Below are 16,376 nucleotides of genomic sequence, written 5' to 3' on the forward strand. Positions count from 1 at the left end.
AACAAAATATGGCAGCATTTCCCACCGGAGTTTTGCCTCACCCTATTAGGCGCGCATATAGTGGGACTGAAGCTCGAACTAGGAATCCATGGTGTAGATCGATCTAATGATTGGTGGATGGGTAGCTCCTTTCAATATCTTTCTTTTCTAGCTAATAACTTGCTTGTGTGGTTGAAGTACTTTTTGTTTTGTACTTTCACAATAACATGATTTCAACAATCTGGAAGTTTGACTCTCGCATGGTTGATATCCTACATCTACAAGGTAAGTAGTAATGATATTCACACTCTCTAAGCCTGTTTCTAGTATCGCGAAATAATTTAGAAGCCTCTCTAAGCCTGTTTCTAGTAATGATATTCACACTCTCTAAGCCTGTTTATAGTAAGGGGGATTAAAGCTCGACCTCGAGAACCTCCAGTATGAAACGAGAAGGTTTGGACATACCAAATAAGATCACAAATTGTATCATTTTGAACAAATAATATGCAACTCTTCGACCTCGGAAAAGTTGTGTCTTCTGCAGATTGTGATAAAGGCTACAAGGTTTGGACATTTACTTACGCTGCTTCAAAGTCCAGATCAGCATGAAAAATTGCTGTCTAATTCACAATCCACCTCCTTCATGGATTAAAAGATTCATTTGTTACAGAAGACGAATTTGAATCTATTTTGGAGCTCATATTATTAGTGGTCTAAAACCATTCAAGAAGTTCTGACCTATGTTAAGGAAGATAACCTAAGATAATCGAGGTCAGTATACTAGTGAAGTTTTGCTTGAACTTGGCAACATACAAAAACCATTCAAGGGTGTACTAAGCAACAGAGGTACAAGATAAAGGCTAGATCATACAGAAAACTAGATTGATCGAAGAAGAGATTCTGTACATGGGAAATCACAATACATCACCATAGGACCTCTTAAGATTACCATCATGAGGATCATCACTTGTTTGAGCAAACAAAGGTTTTGGACAGACAACTATCAGCGACACCATCTAACTCTTTTCTCCTGATCTCCAACGAAAAATTGGATTTGATCTCCTCAATGACCTAGCTGCTTAAGTCGTCGAAAAACTTTGAAGGTATTGAAGGAGGGCAATACTTCTTTGCCACGAACTTGTACTGATGAAACAACAAATAACCATTGCTCAGATTATTATCAATGTCATCGTATTATTTGCAACTAAATAAATAAATAGAATGATCTAGTCGAAGCTATACCTTGTGTTGACTATACTTCTCACGGACAGCAGGTAAACTGCTTTTATGGCTGTTACAGAAAAGATTATGTAAAGTTTTCACACACTCGCAAAGTTCTGAAGGCTTATACAGAGTATAATGTCGTAAAGTAGCATTCTGTAACAAAAACATTCGAAAAGGATTAGTATTTGCAATACCAACCCAAGTATAAATATGTCGAAGAAAAGTTGAAGAGATTTTACCCAAGGTTTTTTCATGGGTAGCATTATAAATCTGGCCAAGAAAATTGCAGAAGCCGCTATTAAAGACGGCAAGTAACAAAGCATTCCGTATTCAAGGAGTGAGAGCTCTGTAATATAGTTGGCAAGGCATTCGAACTGCAAAGATGGAACCTGTTTATCAGATAAGACACCATTAGTTTAGATTCTAAGAAACAGAAATGTACGAGCTTTAAAAATAGACAAGCGAAATTCTACCTCATTGCTTCGTTGGGCAGCTTGGACGAATCGCCTTCAAAATGTTCACAGAATTCAAATGTCAATATCTATAAACTCCAAGGCGCTAGTAAGAAAACATTATTAATCTAATAGATTTTTGTTACCTAAGAAAACATTTGGGTGTCGAGGCTGTCATTTCGAATTTCAAGTAGTTCAAAACATTAGATTCCATTTGCAAGACCTCTTCCTTGAAGTAGGTGTTATCAGTTATATAGCAAAACTCTTCGACTTGGGGTGCACATATCTCTTCATACTTGCTGGGAAAATTCAAATATTAGAACCTGGAAAATGGAAGTTTGCACGAATAAACAGAAAAGAGAAATTGAAATTAAGATCTTACGAAGCTATCATCATGCAAGCAACACCAAGTAACTGTAAGCGTTGCCTGTTCATCACATTGCCAGAAAGATATCGATCTATGTAGTTAATGGTCAAGTATAATGTATCAGGTACAAGCCTGTACTCTTCAGAAACCTATAAAAGAAAACCAGCAATTTTATGCAATCAGTAAGAAATAGAAAGGGTTTTAAAAACAAAATTAGTTGTTCCAGAGGTAAGTGTGGGTACCTCCACAAGCCAGTCGACCAAGATAGAACGCATACTAGCATTGATATCCTTCTGAACTGCTTCCATGAAATCTGTGGAAGGTCTTTTCTTGTTCTGCCATATTTTCCCAAGTTACTAAATGTTCAGTAAAAGAAAGATACAACTCCATCCAAAACATGCCGAAATGCTTCCACAAGATAATTTCTCAGTAGCACTTCGACAGTAAATGAAATAGTCCTTAAGCCAAAACACCATGTGCCAATGACTAAGGACTTGCGAATTTAGAAGTTAGCAAATATGAAGCAAAGAGGCCCGAAATTATAGACAAAAAAGAAGTAGTACCTCAGATGCCCTCAAGTTTTTGTAAATATCGCAAGCAAATGTTGCACAAAATTGCGGGTCTTTCTGGTTATCATCGACATCAACAATATCATCATTTGTTTCCATCATTACAAGTAAATCTCTCTTGCAGATATTTCCTGCATAATTATAGAGAGAATAACGTAAGGAATGCAACAACCCGAAAAGGCTTTTGACTAGTCTGTTCTAAACGAAAGACAAAAGTTTAACATTGAATATTAGAGATTGACAGGAGTTCAATCGGTACAAGTTAAAAGAGTACCTGGTGCTGCATCAATGTGTTCCGAGATGTAAATATTGTTGCTTGTGTTTCTTCCAATGGAATCAACAACTATAGCCCCATTATCTACATATTCAATATCTGGACTCTTCAACGAATCACAAGTTGACATTGATTCATCCATAGAAATCGAACCTCCATCTGACCGGCTAGGAGAAACATTCATTCTACAAGGGATAAGAACAGACACGATGGCGGGAGTTGGTCTATCATTTGTTGCAAGAATAGTGCTCTTAGTACCACCAGCAACATTTGATTTCAAAGATGAGGAAGCTGAAATAGAAGTTCGAGGCAGGCTTGTACTTCTAACATAAGTAGAAGGTTCCTTCTTTATCTTTGGAATGGTAACTACAGGTGGTACCTTCAACAATAAAAAGCAGAGTCAACATATTATAGGTATGTTCTTAATCAACTAATCAAGAACTATAATGGCTGCAAGACTAATACAGTAGTAGCTATCTTCCTTATTGTTAAACTTCCCTTACTCTCCTTCATAAATACAAGTCAACAACAAATGAGTTCTCATTCTCTTCAACATTACCCTATCCCATTATAAGAATAAAGTTTGAAACCTAGACAATTCTTTGTTCTTGCATTTTTTTTCGAAACAAAACATGAAAAATCAAACCTATGTTCAGTCATATTGTGGGTATAATCAATTTGGGTAGTTTGAGTAGGCGCTTCAAATGCCAAGTATGATACAGGAAACAAGAGAGTTGCTTAATCTTTTCTTGTTAATCACTATCTTTGTCAATAAATTACATATTCAATTAATTTCTGGTTCTTATAAATAGTTTATGAAAAAAAATGTATCATCAAGTTATCTGTTTCTTATAAATTACCAACCAAGAACATATTTAACAGCATGGATGGCTAAAACCCTAAATCTTAATACACCAAATCAGTAAAAAGAAAAACAGGGAATGAAAATCTTAAATTTGAATCAAGATTGAAATTTCAACAATAAAAAGAGAATAAGATTCCATTTAAAGTTAAAAATATCCTAATTCATTCCAAACAATTCAGAAATTTACGAGATTTAATCATCAAGAAAAAATAACTCATTCATGGTATGAACAGAGAGAAAAGATTCACGAAAATGTAGTCCAAAATGAACCTGATTCCGGGTAGGGTTAGAATTTCTCTGGTTTGTTAGGTTACCAAGAGCCACCCTTTTCTTCTCTTGCCGAACAGGAACAGGCGGAGCCTTACTGACTGGATTCTCGGTCATTAAAGCCGATCTCTTGGTTGAAGAAACAGATGAACGACGATTTTGGGTCGACATTTTCTACTTAGACTTCAAAAACAAGAAGAAGAAGAAAAGAAAAAGAATCAAACCCTAATCTTGTTTCAGATTATGATAATGAGGGGAGGAAGACAACAGACGGGAAGGGAAGATCAAGAAAAGACGAAAAGTAAAGAGCACAAAGAAGAAGAAACCGATTAAAACCCTAGAAATCAATGAAAGAAATAGACTTGTTCTTTGAGATAGCCTTCAAGAAACAAGATTTGGAAACTTTCTTGAATGATGAGTGATTCATAAATTTCAAGGGTTTTTTGAATTCCTATGGTTAGAGAGATACTAAAAGAGAGAGAAAGTAGAGAGAGAGAGGGTTACGTGAGAGAAGTTTGTCAATATTTTGCCCTCCCCCCTTTTATGACAAGTTTGTAAGGGGGGAAAGTGGTGAATTTGAATTGAGAATGATATAAAATGATCCTGACCGTTCGATTTGAGTTTGTGATCGTTATAGGGAGGAGCGTTACCATAAACCGACAATTGTTTATTATTTTTCCTGATGTGTGACATTTGAATTTTGAATTCAAAACGTTATTTTCCTGCGCTCCGATGATAGAGACTTCTTCTACTCTACCAGTGAGAAGTGAGTGAGTTATAAAATACTAATGTTTATAAAAAGGTTTGTGATCTACAAGACAAATGTTCTGCAGTTTGTACCGTTACATTAATATGAGTTGACCTTGGCCACTTGGGCCTACTGTAGGCCCACAAAATGAAACTAGAAGTAATGAAATTTTTGTAGGAAACTTTATATACACTTACCATTTCTACCATCACATACTCGCATTGATGTTGACTATGTCAATTTAGTTTGACCAAGTTAAAATGTTACTCAAACTCGGACTCTGCGACCATTTTTATTAGAAAAACAATTCATCTTAATCTCCTCTCTACCACACCACCATCTCCACCACTACCTCTTATTATTGTTTCTCTCTTTACAATAGAGAAAGAACGACAGAGAGATAAAAAGTGGTGGTGGTTGGTGAGGTCAAGGAGGAGAGCTTGAGGGTGGTGGTCAGTGAGGTCACCGACGAAAATAAGAAAGAAGGTGGTGTGTAAATAACGATTGCCCTCTGTTGTAGTAAATTAAAGGCAATGTGTGTTTGAATATCAAAATTATGCTTGCGTCTAAAATGAGTCTCTTATGAAGGGATGGAAGTAATTTAGTGAGAAAAGGTCTTGTGTTCTTGTAATGGCAAATCTGGTATGTTTGTATAGGTCTGGGAGGTAGTGGTAAGACACCAACCTGATGATAGCCACCTGACATGGCCATTAGGGGAATAATCATTGACCAAGTGCGTATCTTATGACAAGATCGGATATTCTTCCCATAATAGTTGGTGTGTGAAAAGTGGACCTTTAGCATTATGAGGCCATTGGTGTAACTATTGTTCTCTTGGACATAGCATTACTCAAGGGCGTTGACCTAACTTTCGTAGACCTCCCTGCTTTGCCTTAAGTCATAGTAGGACTCTGATCCAACTCTCTGCTTGCCTAGGCAGACTCGAGCTTAAACTTCTCAGCTGACTTTTGCAGACCTCCTACTCTATTTCAAGGTCAAATCAAGGCTTTAAAGTAGAGTTGAATCAGATTCATCTCTTTGTTTGTCTTTGAGTCAGCTAGTACAAAATTTGAGATGCCTAGGAGACTCGTGTCCACCTCCTAACAACCTATCTGGTTAGAATCGGGCTGAAGGTACAGTCCTTTTGGATCCACCTTCTTAATAGTTTTATCTATAGTTTGCTCGTGCATTATGGACACTGACATCAAGCCTTGGTCAATGCATTGACTTATTGACTGGTCAAGGCTGACCAACATATGACTAAGGGGAAACCCTTCTCTCAAACGAAGGGATTTTGAGGTCTGTAAACCCTTTGCTTGAGCAAAGGTGTTGTATGGCTTCAAAACCCTTCATTCAATCAAAGAGTTCTAAGGCCAAAAATCCCTTCGAAATGTTTTTACGACGAAGACGAAAAACCCCAGTAGATGCCATATATTTGCCATTAACTGGAAATAGATAGAGAGGCGAGAGAGATAGAGAGAACATTGCAGGAGATATAAAAGGTGGGGGTGGTCTGGTCAGTGGTGGTGGTAGAGTGGTCTGTTCGTGGAGAAAATGAAGAGGACAGGTAAAACAGTGGAAAAACATTTATTATCAAGTCCTTAGAATACGGTGCACTAAAAACAAACCCAAAATGGGTTGGGGACCCCCCCGCCAATAAAAGTAAGGAGTAAGTTTAACTAACTTATGGCGTTGGAAGGTTACAAACTTCCCCCTCAAAATGGTGTTAAATTGCGACAAAACTATCCTACCCAAATCAAATAAATCTGACCCACGTTCTTTCTTGCCCCCATGTTTTCGATCTCTCTCCTATATCCTCTCAGCTACCATTACTTTTATCACGTTTTAAATTTTTGCTACTATCTCTCTCTAAAATCCTGCACAAATCGAAGCTTTTTTCTTTTATCAACTTCTGTTACTTTCTATCTCTGAAAATATTGTTTACTTTCTTTCGCTCCAAGCTCAACCACTCAACTTAATAAATTACACTCTCTCAAATATATTTCTCTCTCGCCCTCTCAAATTTCTCAATCTTTATCTTCGTCTCAAATTTCTTTCACTCACTCACTTTTCTTTTGTTTTTCCCAAATTTCTTTTTCTCTTTTCCAGTACATTCGATCAATTCTTTTTATTGGATACATTCAACTAAATTTACAGTGCATTAACCGAATGCATTATATAAGCCATTGAGTGCATAAGGTATTCAATTGAATGTATGGTGATGTCGAAAAGTGGTTTTCGGTTGTCTTCATGATTGATCAACGATAAGATGATGAACTTTTCTTGTGTCTTTGGTGAAGCAGAGCCGGCAAAAAACTCGGAAACCACTTTGATGCTCAAGTCAGTAGGGTGGTGTTTTTACATTTAATGAAAATTAAATTCAAAGTGACAAGATGAACCTTTCATCCTTTGTTAGGGGGGTACTTGGTATGCTTATATAGGTCTGATTGATCAGTCGTGATGCTCAACTGAAATGATGCGGGGGTAAGACACCGACTTTGATGAGCACTACGTGTTGATGATCGTTTGAATAATAATACCACATCAGTACGTAGCTTCTGACATTGGCAGATTTCCTGGCAGTTAACAAATCGTGCGTAGAAAGTGAGTTTTGGCATGTTCTAACATATTTTAGTTCAGTTGCTGGAGATGAAGGAGAAGATATTTTCTTTTCAATTTAGGAGAGAGATAAAGGAGAGAATTTGGGTGAGAGGGTGAAATTTTCATTTTAGGCTTTGAATGTGATGGGCTTTACATAGAGGGACAATTTGGGGACAATTAGGTAGGTGATTTGGAACCTAGTTGTCTTGTCAAAACTGGTTCCGATCCTTACTCTTTCTCGTTCTTAGGACTTGGGTGCGATAAAACTAATTTTTGGGACTAAAAGGAGGTTTAGATATAATATTTATATTTGCAGAAATGCTATAATTTGGGGTGAAATTAGGGCGAAACAACATTTCTCATTTATTTGCGGTTTGATTTTTGTTATACTTAAACCCCCTCATCTTTTTGTCTTAATATTCAAACGGTGCATGCCCCTAGGACACAGACAATATTTTCGAAAGACATGCGAGGTTGTGCATTTTTTTTCTTTTTGATTGACATTGCAAATTGACGAGTTTGTTACGATATACAATATAATCGATTGTAGTCATATAGGTTTTCTTATTATACATAAAATATATTATCTAGCATATACGTTTAGAAACCATCCCAACATAATAACGAAATCATGATCTTTAGAATGTTCATTATGTTCGACAAAGTCTTATGTGTCAATATTTATTAACCTAAAAATAGAAATAAGATGTTCCCTTATTTGTTGTTGTTCATTGTTTTGTTCTAGAAAACTAATGATTCATAACCTATACGACCATATACTGATTGTGTTTATGTTAGGCCGCGGCTTCGGGGAATAAAGAAAATTATCTAGGAAATAAAAAAAATCTACAAAATTGGTCAACTGAGATTGATTTTTTATATCTATTTGTTGCTATAGGGTTTTAAATTTCGGGAGTTAAAAAAAATTAAATTTATAGAAGATCTAATAAAAGGATTTAGAAAGAACTTTTATAAATTTAAACAAAATCTTTCTAGGGATCTAAACCCGAAACTCTTTCCAAGTGTTTCTTTATCTTCTTCTCTAAAATTTTTTTTCTTCTAATCACTAAACCCTAAATACGTGGAGAACAAATCTAATATGTTAAGAACTGGTCAAAAGTATGTTTTAGGGTTAAAAATTAAGTGATTTGTAGAGTTTAGAATGTGTTTACCTGTGTTGGAGAGGAATAATGGATGAGGAAACTTGCTTTGGACGTCCCATGGAAGATGTATTAAGAGCTTCAAGAGATTTTGTTTGATGATTTCTAGGGTTTAGAATGTTTTTTCCTTTTTTATCGAAGATAAGTAAGAGAAGTGATGGAGAAGGAAGAACAAAATTTTGGCTAGAAATTGTGGAAGAGATATGGCCTTGAGAAGTGACTTAAAATAAATTTTTTTTTACTTAAACTTAACTTTGAAAATTGAAATTTTCTTTTATGTAATCCCCATAGGAAAATATGCCCTCGAGATTTGAAAAAGAAACATGGATTCCCTAGAGAATTTATTCCTTGGAGATTTTTCTTTATTCTCAAAAGTTGTGGCCTTCCGTAAACATGAATATGCACAAAATAACGATTAAAAATGTCTTTATTGTTTAAAAATGATTTTGAAACCCAAATATTTTTATACCTTAAACACCAACATAGCCCATAATTAATCAAGAAGATATGAATCGTCATTTTGCGCATAGAATTATCACGAGCGTCGAGTGATAAACCCGGTAAGAACGAGGTCGATCTTTAGAGACTAAGTAAATTCGTTCTTAACATAAAACTATCACGATTTTCCAAAGTTTATTGGTGAGATAAAATACTAAATTGAAGACAAATAATAATGGGAACGTGAACTCAATGGGGGAGAAAAGTCTAGGATTTTGGAATTCATCTTAACAGGTATTAACAAGGACCTAATCATGCATATCTTATTTACCACTCAAGTTTCGGTATCTTATCATACCGAACCCCGGAAAATCTCGAGTTAAAGACGAATAATCCTAAATTTGAAACTTAAAGTATCGAAATGTCGAGTTATCACACCATCAAAGAATTTAAGCTAAGTATGATGCATCAAATCAAAAGCATAAGTAATGAAGAAATATTGGTATATTCGAAACAATGAAATTCTTACAACATTCAAAGCATTTTAAGATATTAAGTATAGAAAGTATATCATCCAAAATAACATGTTAAAACTTCATCATCAATCCTAGATTGAGAAGATTAGCTACTTATGGTTATCAAAGAAATCACAAAGAGATTCATTATAAAGCCTAGAGAACAAGAGAAATATCACCTAATATGAAGCTTTAAGATGATGATATTTGAATTGATGAAGATCTCTATAATTTTAGTTCTGTTTTTTTTTTTTCTCTCTCGACAAACTGTCTAACCAATTCTCTCTCTCTAAGCTTATTCTCTGTAAAAACTAAAAGAAAGGAAGAAAGAAAAGAAAAATAAAAAGTGAGATTAATCCTCACAATTTCTCTATGTTTCTTCTATCTCTCTAAAAGTACTCACTGATAATAACTTAAATAGGAAAAGGAAGAAGAATAATCAATTGATTCTCATTCTCTCTTGATCTCTATGCAGTTTTCTCTCTCTGAAATTATATTGGTAATAAAGAAGAAGAAGAAGAAGAAGAAGAAGATAATGGTAGCAGCTTCCTCTCTCTCACTCTAAGAATTCTCTGTTTTATTTCAGTTGCAGCTCTTCTTCTCTCTAAAAGTTAATCATGAAGCTTTGAGGAGAGAGAAGAAGATCTCCATATTATGTCCAAGGTTCCCCCAAAGAAGATGATATCCTTCCTCTGTCTCTTTTACTTATATAAGAAGAGAAATAAAAAAAACTCCCAAATCTTTCCTTCTCTCTGTTCAAATCTTCCCTTATTCTTTTCCCTCTCTAAAACAACAACCCAATCCTGTGAGAAATCAGAGAATATTTAAGAGAAAGAAGATTGATATTCATTACTTAAAGAAGAATCGGAGCTGTCCTTATATAGTAGCAATTACAGAGGATAGTTAGGATTAAGTATCCTTAACTAACTGATTAAGAAAACTTAAAGATTACACCCTTGTTACACCAGTAATTATTTAACACTCTCCCTTATCATAGTTACACCTCACTTACATAAGTCGACAGTTAACTCTTACTCTAACACTCCCCCTCAATCTGAAGAAGGAATCAGATGCATCAAGTTGCGCAAGAGAGAAGAGAAGAGAGGGTTTGAGAGGCCTTGAGTGAACACATTGGCAAGTTGGTCAGACGAAGCCACATAATCGATCTGAAGCATACCAGAGGCAACAAGCTCTCGAACAAAGTGATAGTCGATTTCAACATGTTTGGTGCGAACATGGGAAACAGGGTTTGAAGCAAGATGTTGAGCTCCAAGATTATCACATAGCAGAAGAAATGGTGAATTATAGGAAACCCCTCACTCAGTGTATATTAGAGAACCAAAACAACTCAGAGGGGGCCACTATGAAGGCCTTGTATTCAGCTTCTGTGCTCGATCAGGCAACTATAGCCTGCTTCTTGGAAGACCAGACAACCATAGTAGAACCTAGAAAAACACAATACCTTGAAGTTGATCTTCGTGAATCAGGACACCCAGCCCAATCTAAGTCACTATAAGCACTAAGTGAAGTGAGATCACCAGCTGAGATGGTAATGCCTGAACCACGAGTACTTTTGAGATGCCTAAGCACTCTCTTGACTAATCGAAGATGAATATCGGTTGGAGCTTGCATAAATTGAGCAACATGATAACGAATTAATGACTCTTGAAACATATATGAGTTTTTTGAAGTTGTCTATGACAGGTTCCAATAATGAAGAAGTTCATCCTGACGAACTCAAAGAAGATATTAAATGCTCTGATAAAGTAAAGAAGGGGGATGGTTGAAATACCATGTAGCTGTGAAAGGTCATTGAGGACCTCTAAACTGCCAAATTAAGGAACATAAACCTCAGAAGAGGTTGGATGACACATCTTACCCCAACCAAAGAATGCATAATCCTTAAAGAAAGCTTTGGTGAGGACCCAGAAAAGGTCTCCAAGGTGCACATACCGTTCGAACTTGCTTAATGAGTTTAATGATATATCTTACTACATGATAATGAATTATATACTTTGAACAAATAAAGTAGAACAAGGTAACTTATATCAAACATATGGAATAATCCCAAATAGCAATCATAATATCATCAAACTACAAAATAGTAGTTTTCACACAATATGGTGGATCTCAGACGCCTGATCATTATTGACTCTCAACACTTGTTCAAAATAACTTATAAAAGGTAATCAAATCGTCTTGAAGAAGGCAAAATCACAAGGAGTTAACTAACTCTCTCAATCGAACGAGTAAGTCTCCAAAGTTCACTCAATATTCAATATTTTAACTACAAGGACAGTCTGACTATCTTGAGCGTCAGAGAGGCTTGTGAGTTTCTTGCAGGTTTCGCCCCTATATCAAGAGGAACATAGCGGGATTCGACGTCGCAGTCTCATTATTCTGACTAAATCCAGAAAGACAAATTTTGACATCAACAATAATAACATAATAAAAACCATTTAACCTATAATTATTAATAATTTCTCTTTATTTAGAAAACTAATTATTTGATTCAAATAAAACATATATAAATGGAACTTTGGTAAAAATCCAAAACCAAATTGTTTTGTAAATATTTATAAAACCATTTTCAGTTTTAAATTGTTTGCACAAAAATAAAGAAAACAAATTGAAGTATTATTTTCACTCGCTAGAAAACTTCCTAACCCGATCAATGGTTGACACTCTTCATTCATAGTAATTTCTATTTGTCTTCTATTAAAGTCAGAATAACTCGGTACCTCAGAAATGACCAGTCAAAATTTATGGTTTATGGAGATTTCTCTGATGAATGCTCCATGTGAACCAAATGAGGATTCAAAACCAAATCCTATAATGATCATTAACTATGTTCGCTCTTCTAACTCGTCTGATTTTCCGACTCGAAGATCTGGGTGTTACAACAACCTTATATACGAACAGGGGCAAAGCTATGAAGGGGTATGTGGGGGAACATGCCCCCACAACCCCAAAACTTATGCTTCCTACTTATGTATTTAGTTCTTTCACTAATTGTAAATTACCAACTAATCCCACTAAGCTCAATAATATACCTGTTACACCCCCAAAATCACAAGATACATTCAAAGCACCATTCCTAAGAAATTCTCACATTTAGTCACCGATTACGTTTTGTTTGTTATTTTGGGGCGCCTCAAATTTATTTTAAATTCTTCCCATTATGAAAATAGAAGTGAATATATAATCCTTCTTTTTTATAATTTTCTCGTTCATCTGTAGATGATAATTGGTCAAATCTTTTTCTGTTTTAGTTTAAACTTCCATCTGACCGTTCTCGTCGCTTGTTTCCAAATGCTTTTTACAAGAATGCGATCATAATAATAATTAATCACCTTCTTTTCGCGATAGCCATGGAAGGTCTCAGTCGGATGTTAAAGAAAAAGAACAGCAATCCCTCCTTCATAGGTTTCCCCATTCCTAATTCCGATCTTATTATCAATCACCTTCTTTTCGCGGATGACTGTATCATCTTCGGGCAAAATTCGCTTGACAACATCTACAATCTTAAGCTTATTCTGAAAGAATTCAGTGATGCATCGGGGCAAATGATAAACTATTCTAAATCCAACATCTTTTTCTCCAAAAACTCCCACCCTAAATTTAAACGTATGATCATCAGGGAGCTTAAGGTTCACCAGTCGTCCGCAGGAGACAAATACCTCGACACCCATCTCTTCATCGACCGGAATAAAAAGCAGGCTTTTCAACCCCTTCTTACCCAAATCAAAAACAAGCTCGCCAAATGGCAAACTTATCTCTTTTCTCAAGCTGGTCGCTCGGTTGTACTTTCAACGATCGCAGCGGCCGTTCCCCGATACCAAATGCAGTGTTTTGCCATTACTAAAGACATTTGCACCAACATTGAGTCACTCCAAATGACTTTCTGGTGGGGAAAATCCAAAACATTCTACACTATCAACTAGTCGGCTATCTGCAAGCCGAGAAAATTTGGGGGGCTGGGCTTTCGCCTTCCCCTTCTTGATAACCAGGCTTTCCTCAACAAGATTAACTGGCGCATACTCAATAACCCCAAGCTGTCTGGGTTCAAGTGCTAAAAGGAAAGTACTTCCCCAAGTCTCATAAACCCACTTCACCTAAAGCTAATCATTCTTGGCCCTGGAAATCCATCACCTAACAGTTCAATCGGATGGAGGGTCTGGTCTTCTGGGATATCAACAAAGGTGAGAATATTAATATCTGGGAGGACTTCTGGATCCCTAATCACCCCCCTCATATTATAAACCAATACGGGTCAAACTCTGATAACTAATAATTCATGGAATATAAATGCCTTACATCAGTGCTTTAACAATGACATTTGCAGCTCAATCCTGAGTATAAATCTTCAGAGTAACCAAGATGATAAACCAACATGGGCGCTTACTAAATCAGGTAACTTTTCTATTAAATATATGTATAATTTTTTGAGAACAGGAAGTGCGAACACTATGCAAGATCAAAACGATTGATTTTTTATCTGGAACATGAATACGGTTCCACGCATAAAACTCTTTCTTGGGAAATGTTGTACTAAGAGTTTACCAGTTAAGGACAAAATCGATAACTTCATTGGTAACTCATACTCATGTATTAACTGTAACGAAAACGAAACTTTGGATCATGTGATGTTACATTGTACCTTCGCGAAAGCGATATGGTTCCATTTTCAAGTTAGAACAGAGCAAATAACCTCGACAAATCATTGGATTCAACAATGGAAACATTTAGATGAGGAACTTTCACATCTGTATGCCAAAATACTTTGGTTCATATGGAAAGCTAGATGCGAAAACTGCTTTAACACGAACAAACTAGATCCGAGACACTGGATAGACAAGATCAATAACACTACTACTACTCCACTCAGGATTGAGTCTATTATTACTAACAAATGCAAGGAAAAAACAAGCGCAGCAAACATGGAGACCTCCATCGACACCATTCCTAAAGTTAAACGTTGACGCCTCATTCACCACCCTCTCAGAACCAGGTGGAATAGGTTGTATCATTCGAGATGAAGAGTCAAACTTCATTATAGCAGCAGCGGACACAGTACGAGGCCAGAATGTGGAAGAATGCGAAAGCATAGCTATTCTCTCCAGTATATTATGGGAAATATAGTTGAACATATCTCACGTTCACATATAGAGTGATAATAAAGCACTAATATCTTTCATCAATGGTAATAGCGTCGGTCTTCACTAGCAATCCGCAAAAGTCATGAATCAAGTTATGGATCTCAAAGACAAATTCTCAAGCATTATATTCACCTTCATTCCTAGAGAATGCAATGCTCATGCGGATGCTCTTGCAAAATGGGGTCGTAGATATAGGCAAAGAAATGTGTGGAATGTTGTACCCTCTTTTATTTCAGGATTACTCTAGAACCTTGTTTCGTGTGGTTGTTTTAATATTATTTACTTTCATCAAAAAAAAATTGAAAGTTAAATAACAAATATGCAGTTAAACAACAAACTCAAAGGAAAGAAAAATGATGACTGATCTTGTAAAAAATGATTAAGAAAAAAAATTGAAAGATTCAAAATATTAAGAAATACATTTTTGAAACTATTAGCGTTTGTAGTTATACTTTCTCAAATGATAAAAACTCAACGTGGAGTCTCGAGATACATTTGTATCAATTAGTTGTGCTATTAGATTATTTAATTTATTACTAAGATAAAGTGCCACCGGAAGTAAAATTTTCTAGCTTCGCCACTGTATACGAAGACGACTGCAAAGATATTATAGATGAAGTTTTGTACGGCGAGAGTGAAATCACATGGCGGATAAGACCGATCATTCTGGAAGTTCGGGGACAGCTGCCCCTCTCAACTCTAGGGACACTTCGCCATGACTTGGCCCATGCGGTTCTGGGAACCTAAGAGCATCTCCAATGGGACACTCTACACTCTAAAAATCTAGTTGTTAAGTGTCAAATAAAGATTCTCTTTCCTAGTGTCAATATAGAGACACTCTACATTTGTTTGGTCTCCAATGGAGATCTCTAAGATCTCTTACTTAATACACATGTCCCACTTAAATTCAATAGATAAAAAGTAGTTGAAAAGCAAAGCTTTCTATTGGTTGGAATTATAAAGTACCACTTAAAGAGTCTCAAGTAGACACTCTCATTTTAGAGTTTCTCTCTCTAGACACTCTATAAATGTGTCCAACTCATAATGGAGTGTTTAACAAAGTGTTTCATTGGAGATGATTTTTTAACAAAAAACTCCAAAAGTCATATGTGGCACTCTAAGTGTTAGAGATTGAGTGTCCCATTGGAGATGCTCTAATGTATTGTTATATGGAGAATGTTATGTTCACGGAGAGAAATGACGAAATAAAATACGGAATGAGGTGGCAAAGCAAGTTTGAAAGTTTGACCGCGTCTTAGCCGTCAAAATCAAACGGTCCAGATTTAATGTCCACAACTTTCCCACGTCACCCAATTCCTTCCCACGTCATTCTTTGCCTTTCCCAACTCCACACTTTAGAGAGAGAGAGAGAGAGTACGAGAGAGAGTACGAGAGAGAGAGAATACGAGCAGGAACAGATTTGGGTCTTCTTCTTCTCCTTCTTCATTCGATCAAATAGGGGGGAAGAGTATCGAGCTTGTGTGATCCAATAAGTAGCTTTAAAGTTCCTATTCTCTCCACTTTTATGATTTTTTTCATTGATTTTTTTGTATTCTAATACAGATTCTAGTGTTTTTGCTATGGATTTATTAGGGTTTTGTGTTATTGATTTTAGGGTTTTTCTACTGAAATCTAAGGTTGGGGATTTTATTTATAATGATTTTAGGGTTTAAGGTTTTATTTATACTGATTGAATGGTTTTTCCTATAAACCCATAACACACATTGAAGAATTGACTTGCCTAGGTTCAAGTTGGTA

The 16,376-nt window shown here is 35.9% G+C and overlaps 1 protein-coding gene across 1 annotated transcript; it reads right to left on the minus strand.

Moving 5' to 3' along the window:
• Window positions 1–757: 757 nt before the first annotated feature.
• Window positions 758–4,514, minus strand: CYCA1;1 (Cyclin A1;1). The gene is made up of 11 exons (XM_086659133.1): window positions 4,401–4,514; window positions 4,001–4,358; window positions 2,866–3,244; window positions 2,586–2,722; window positions 2,265–2,357; window positions 2,038–2,171; window positions 1,802–1,954; window positions 1,677–1,710; window positions 1,443–1,592; window positions 1,222–1,356; window positions 758–1,122 (listed from the first exon to the last, which is right to left on the minus strand). The coding sequence occupies exons 2-11, from the start codon at window positions 4,166–4,168 to the stop codon at window positions 1,051–1,053; spliced, it is 1,455 nt and encodes a 484-aa protein (XP_086515259.1). The 5' UTR covers window positions 4,169–4,358; window positions 4,401–4,514; the 3' UTR covers window positions 758–1,050.
• Window positions 4,515–16,376: the final 11,862 nt, after the last annotated feature.

Source organism: Eschscholzia californica, unplaced genomic scaffold (genome assembly GCF_041429995.1).
Source record: "Eschscholzia californica isolate CP2 unplaced genomic scaffold, dmEscCali1.0.p SCAF_2, whole genome shotgun sequence".
NCBI lineage: Eukaryota > Viridiplantae > Streptophyta > Magnoliopsida > Ranunculales > Papaveraceae > Eschscholzia > Eschscholzia californica.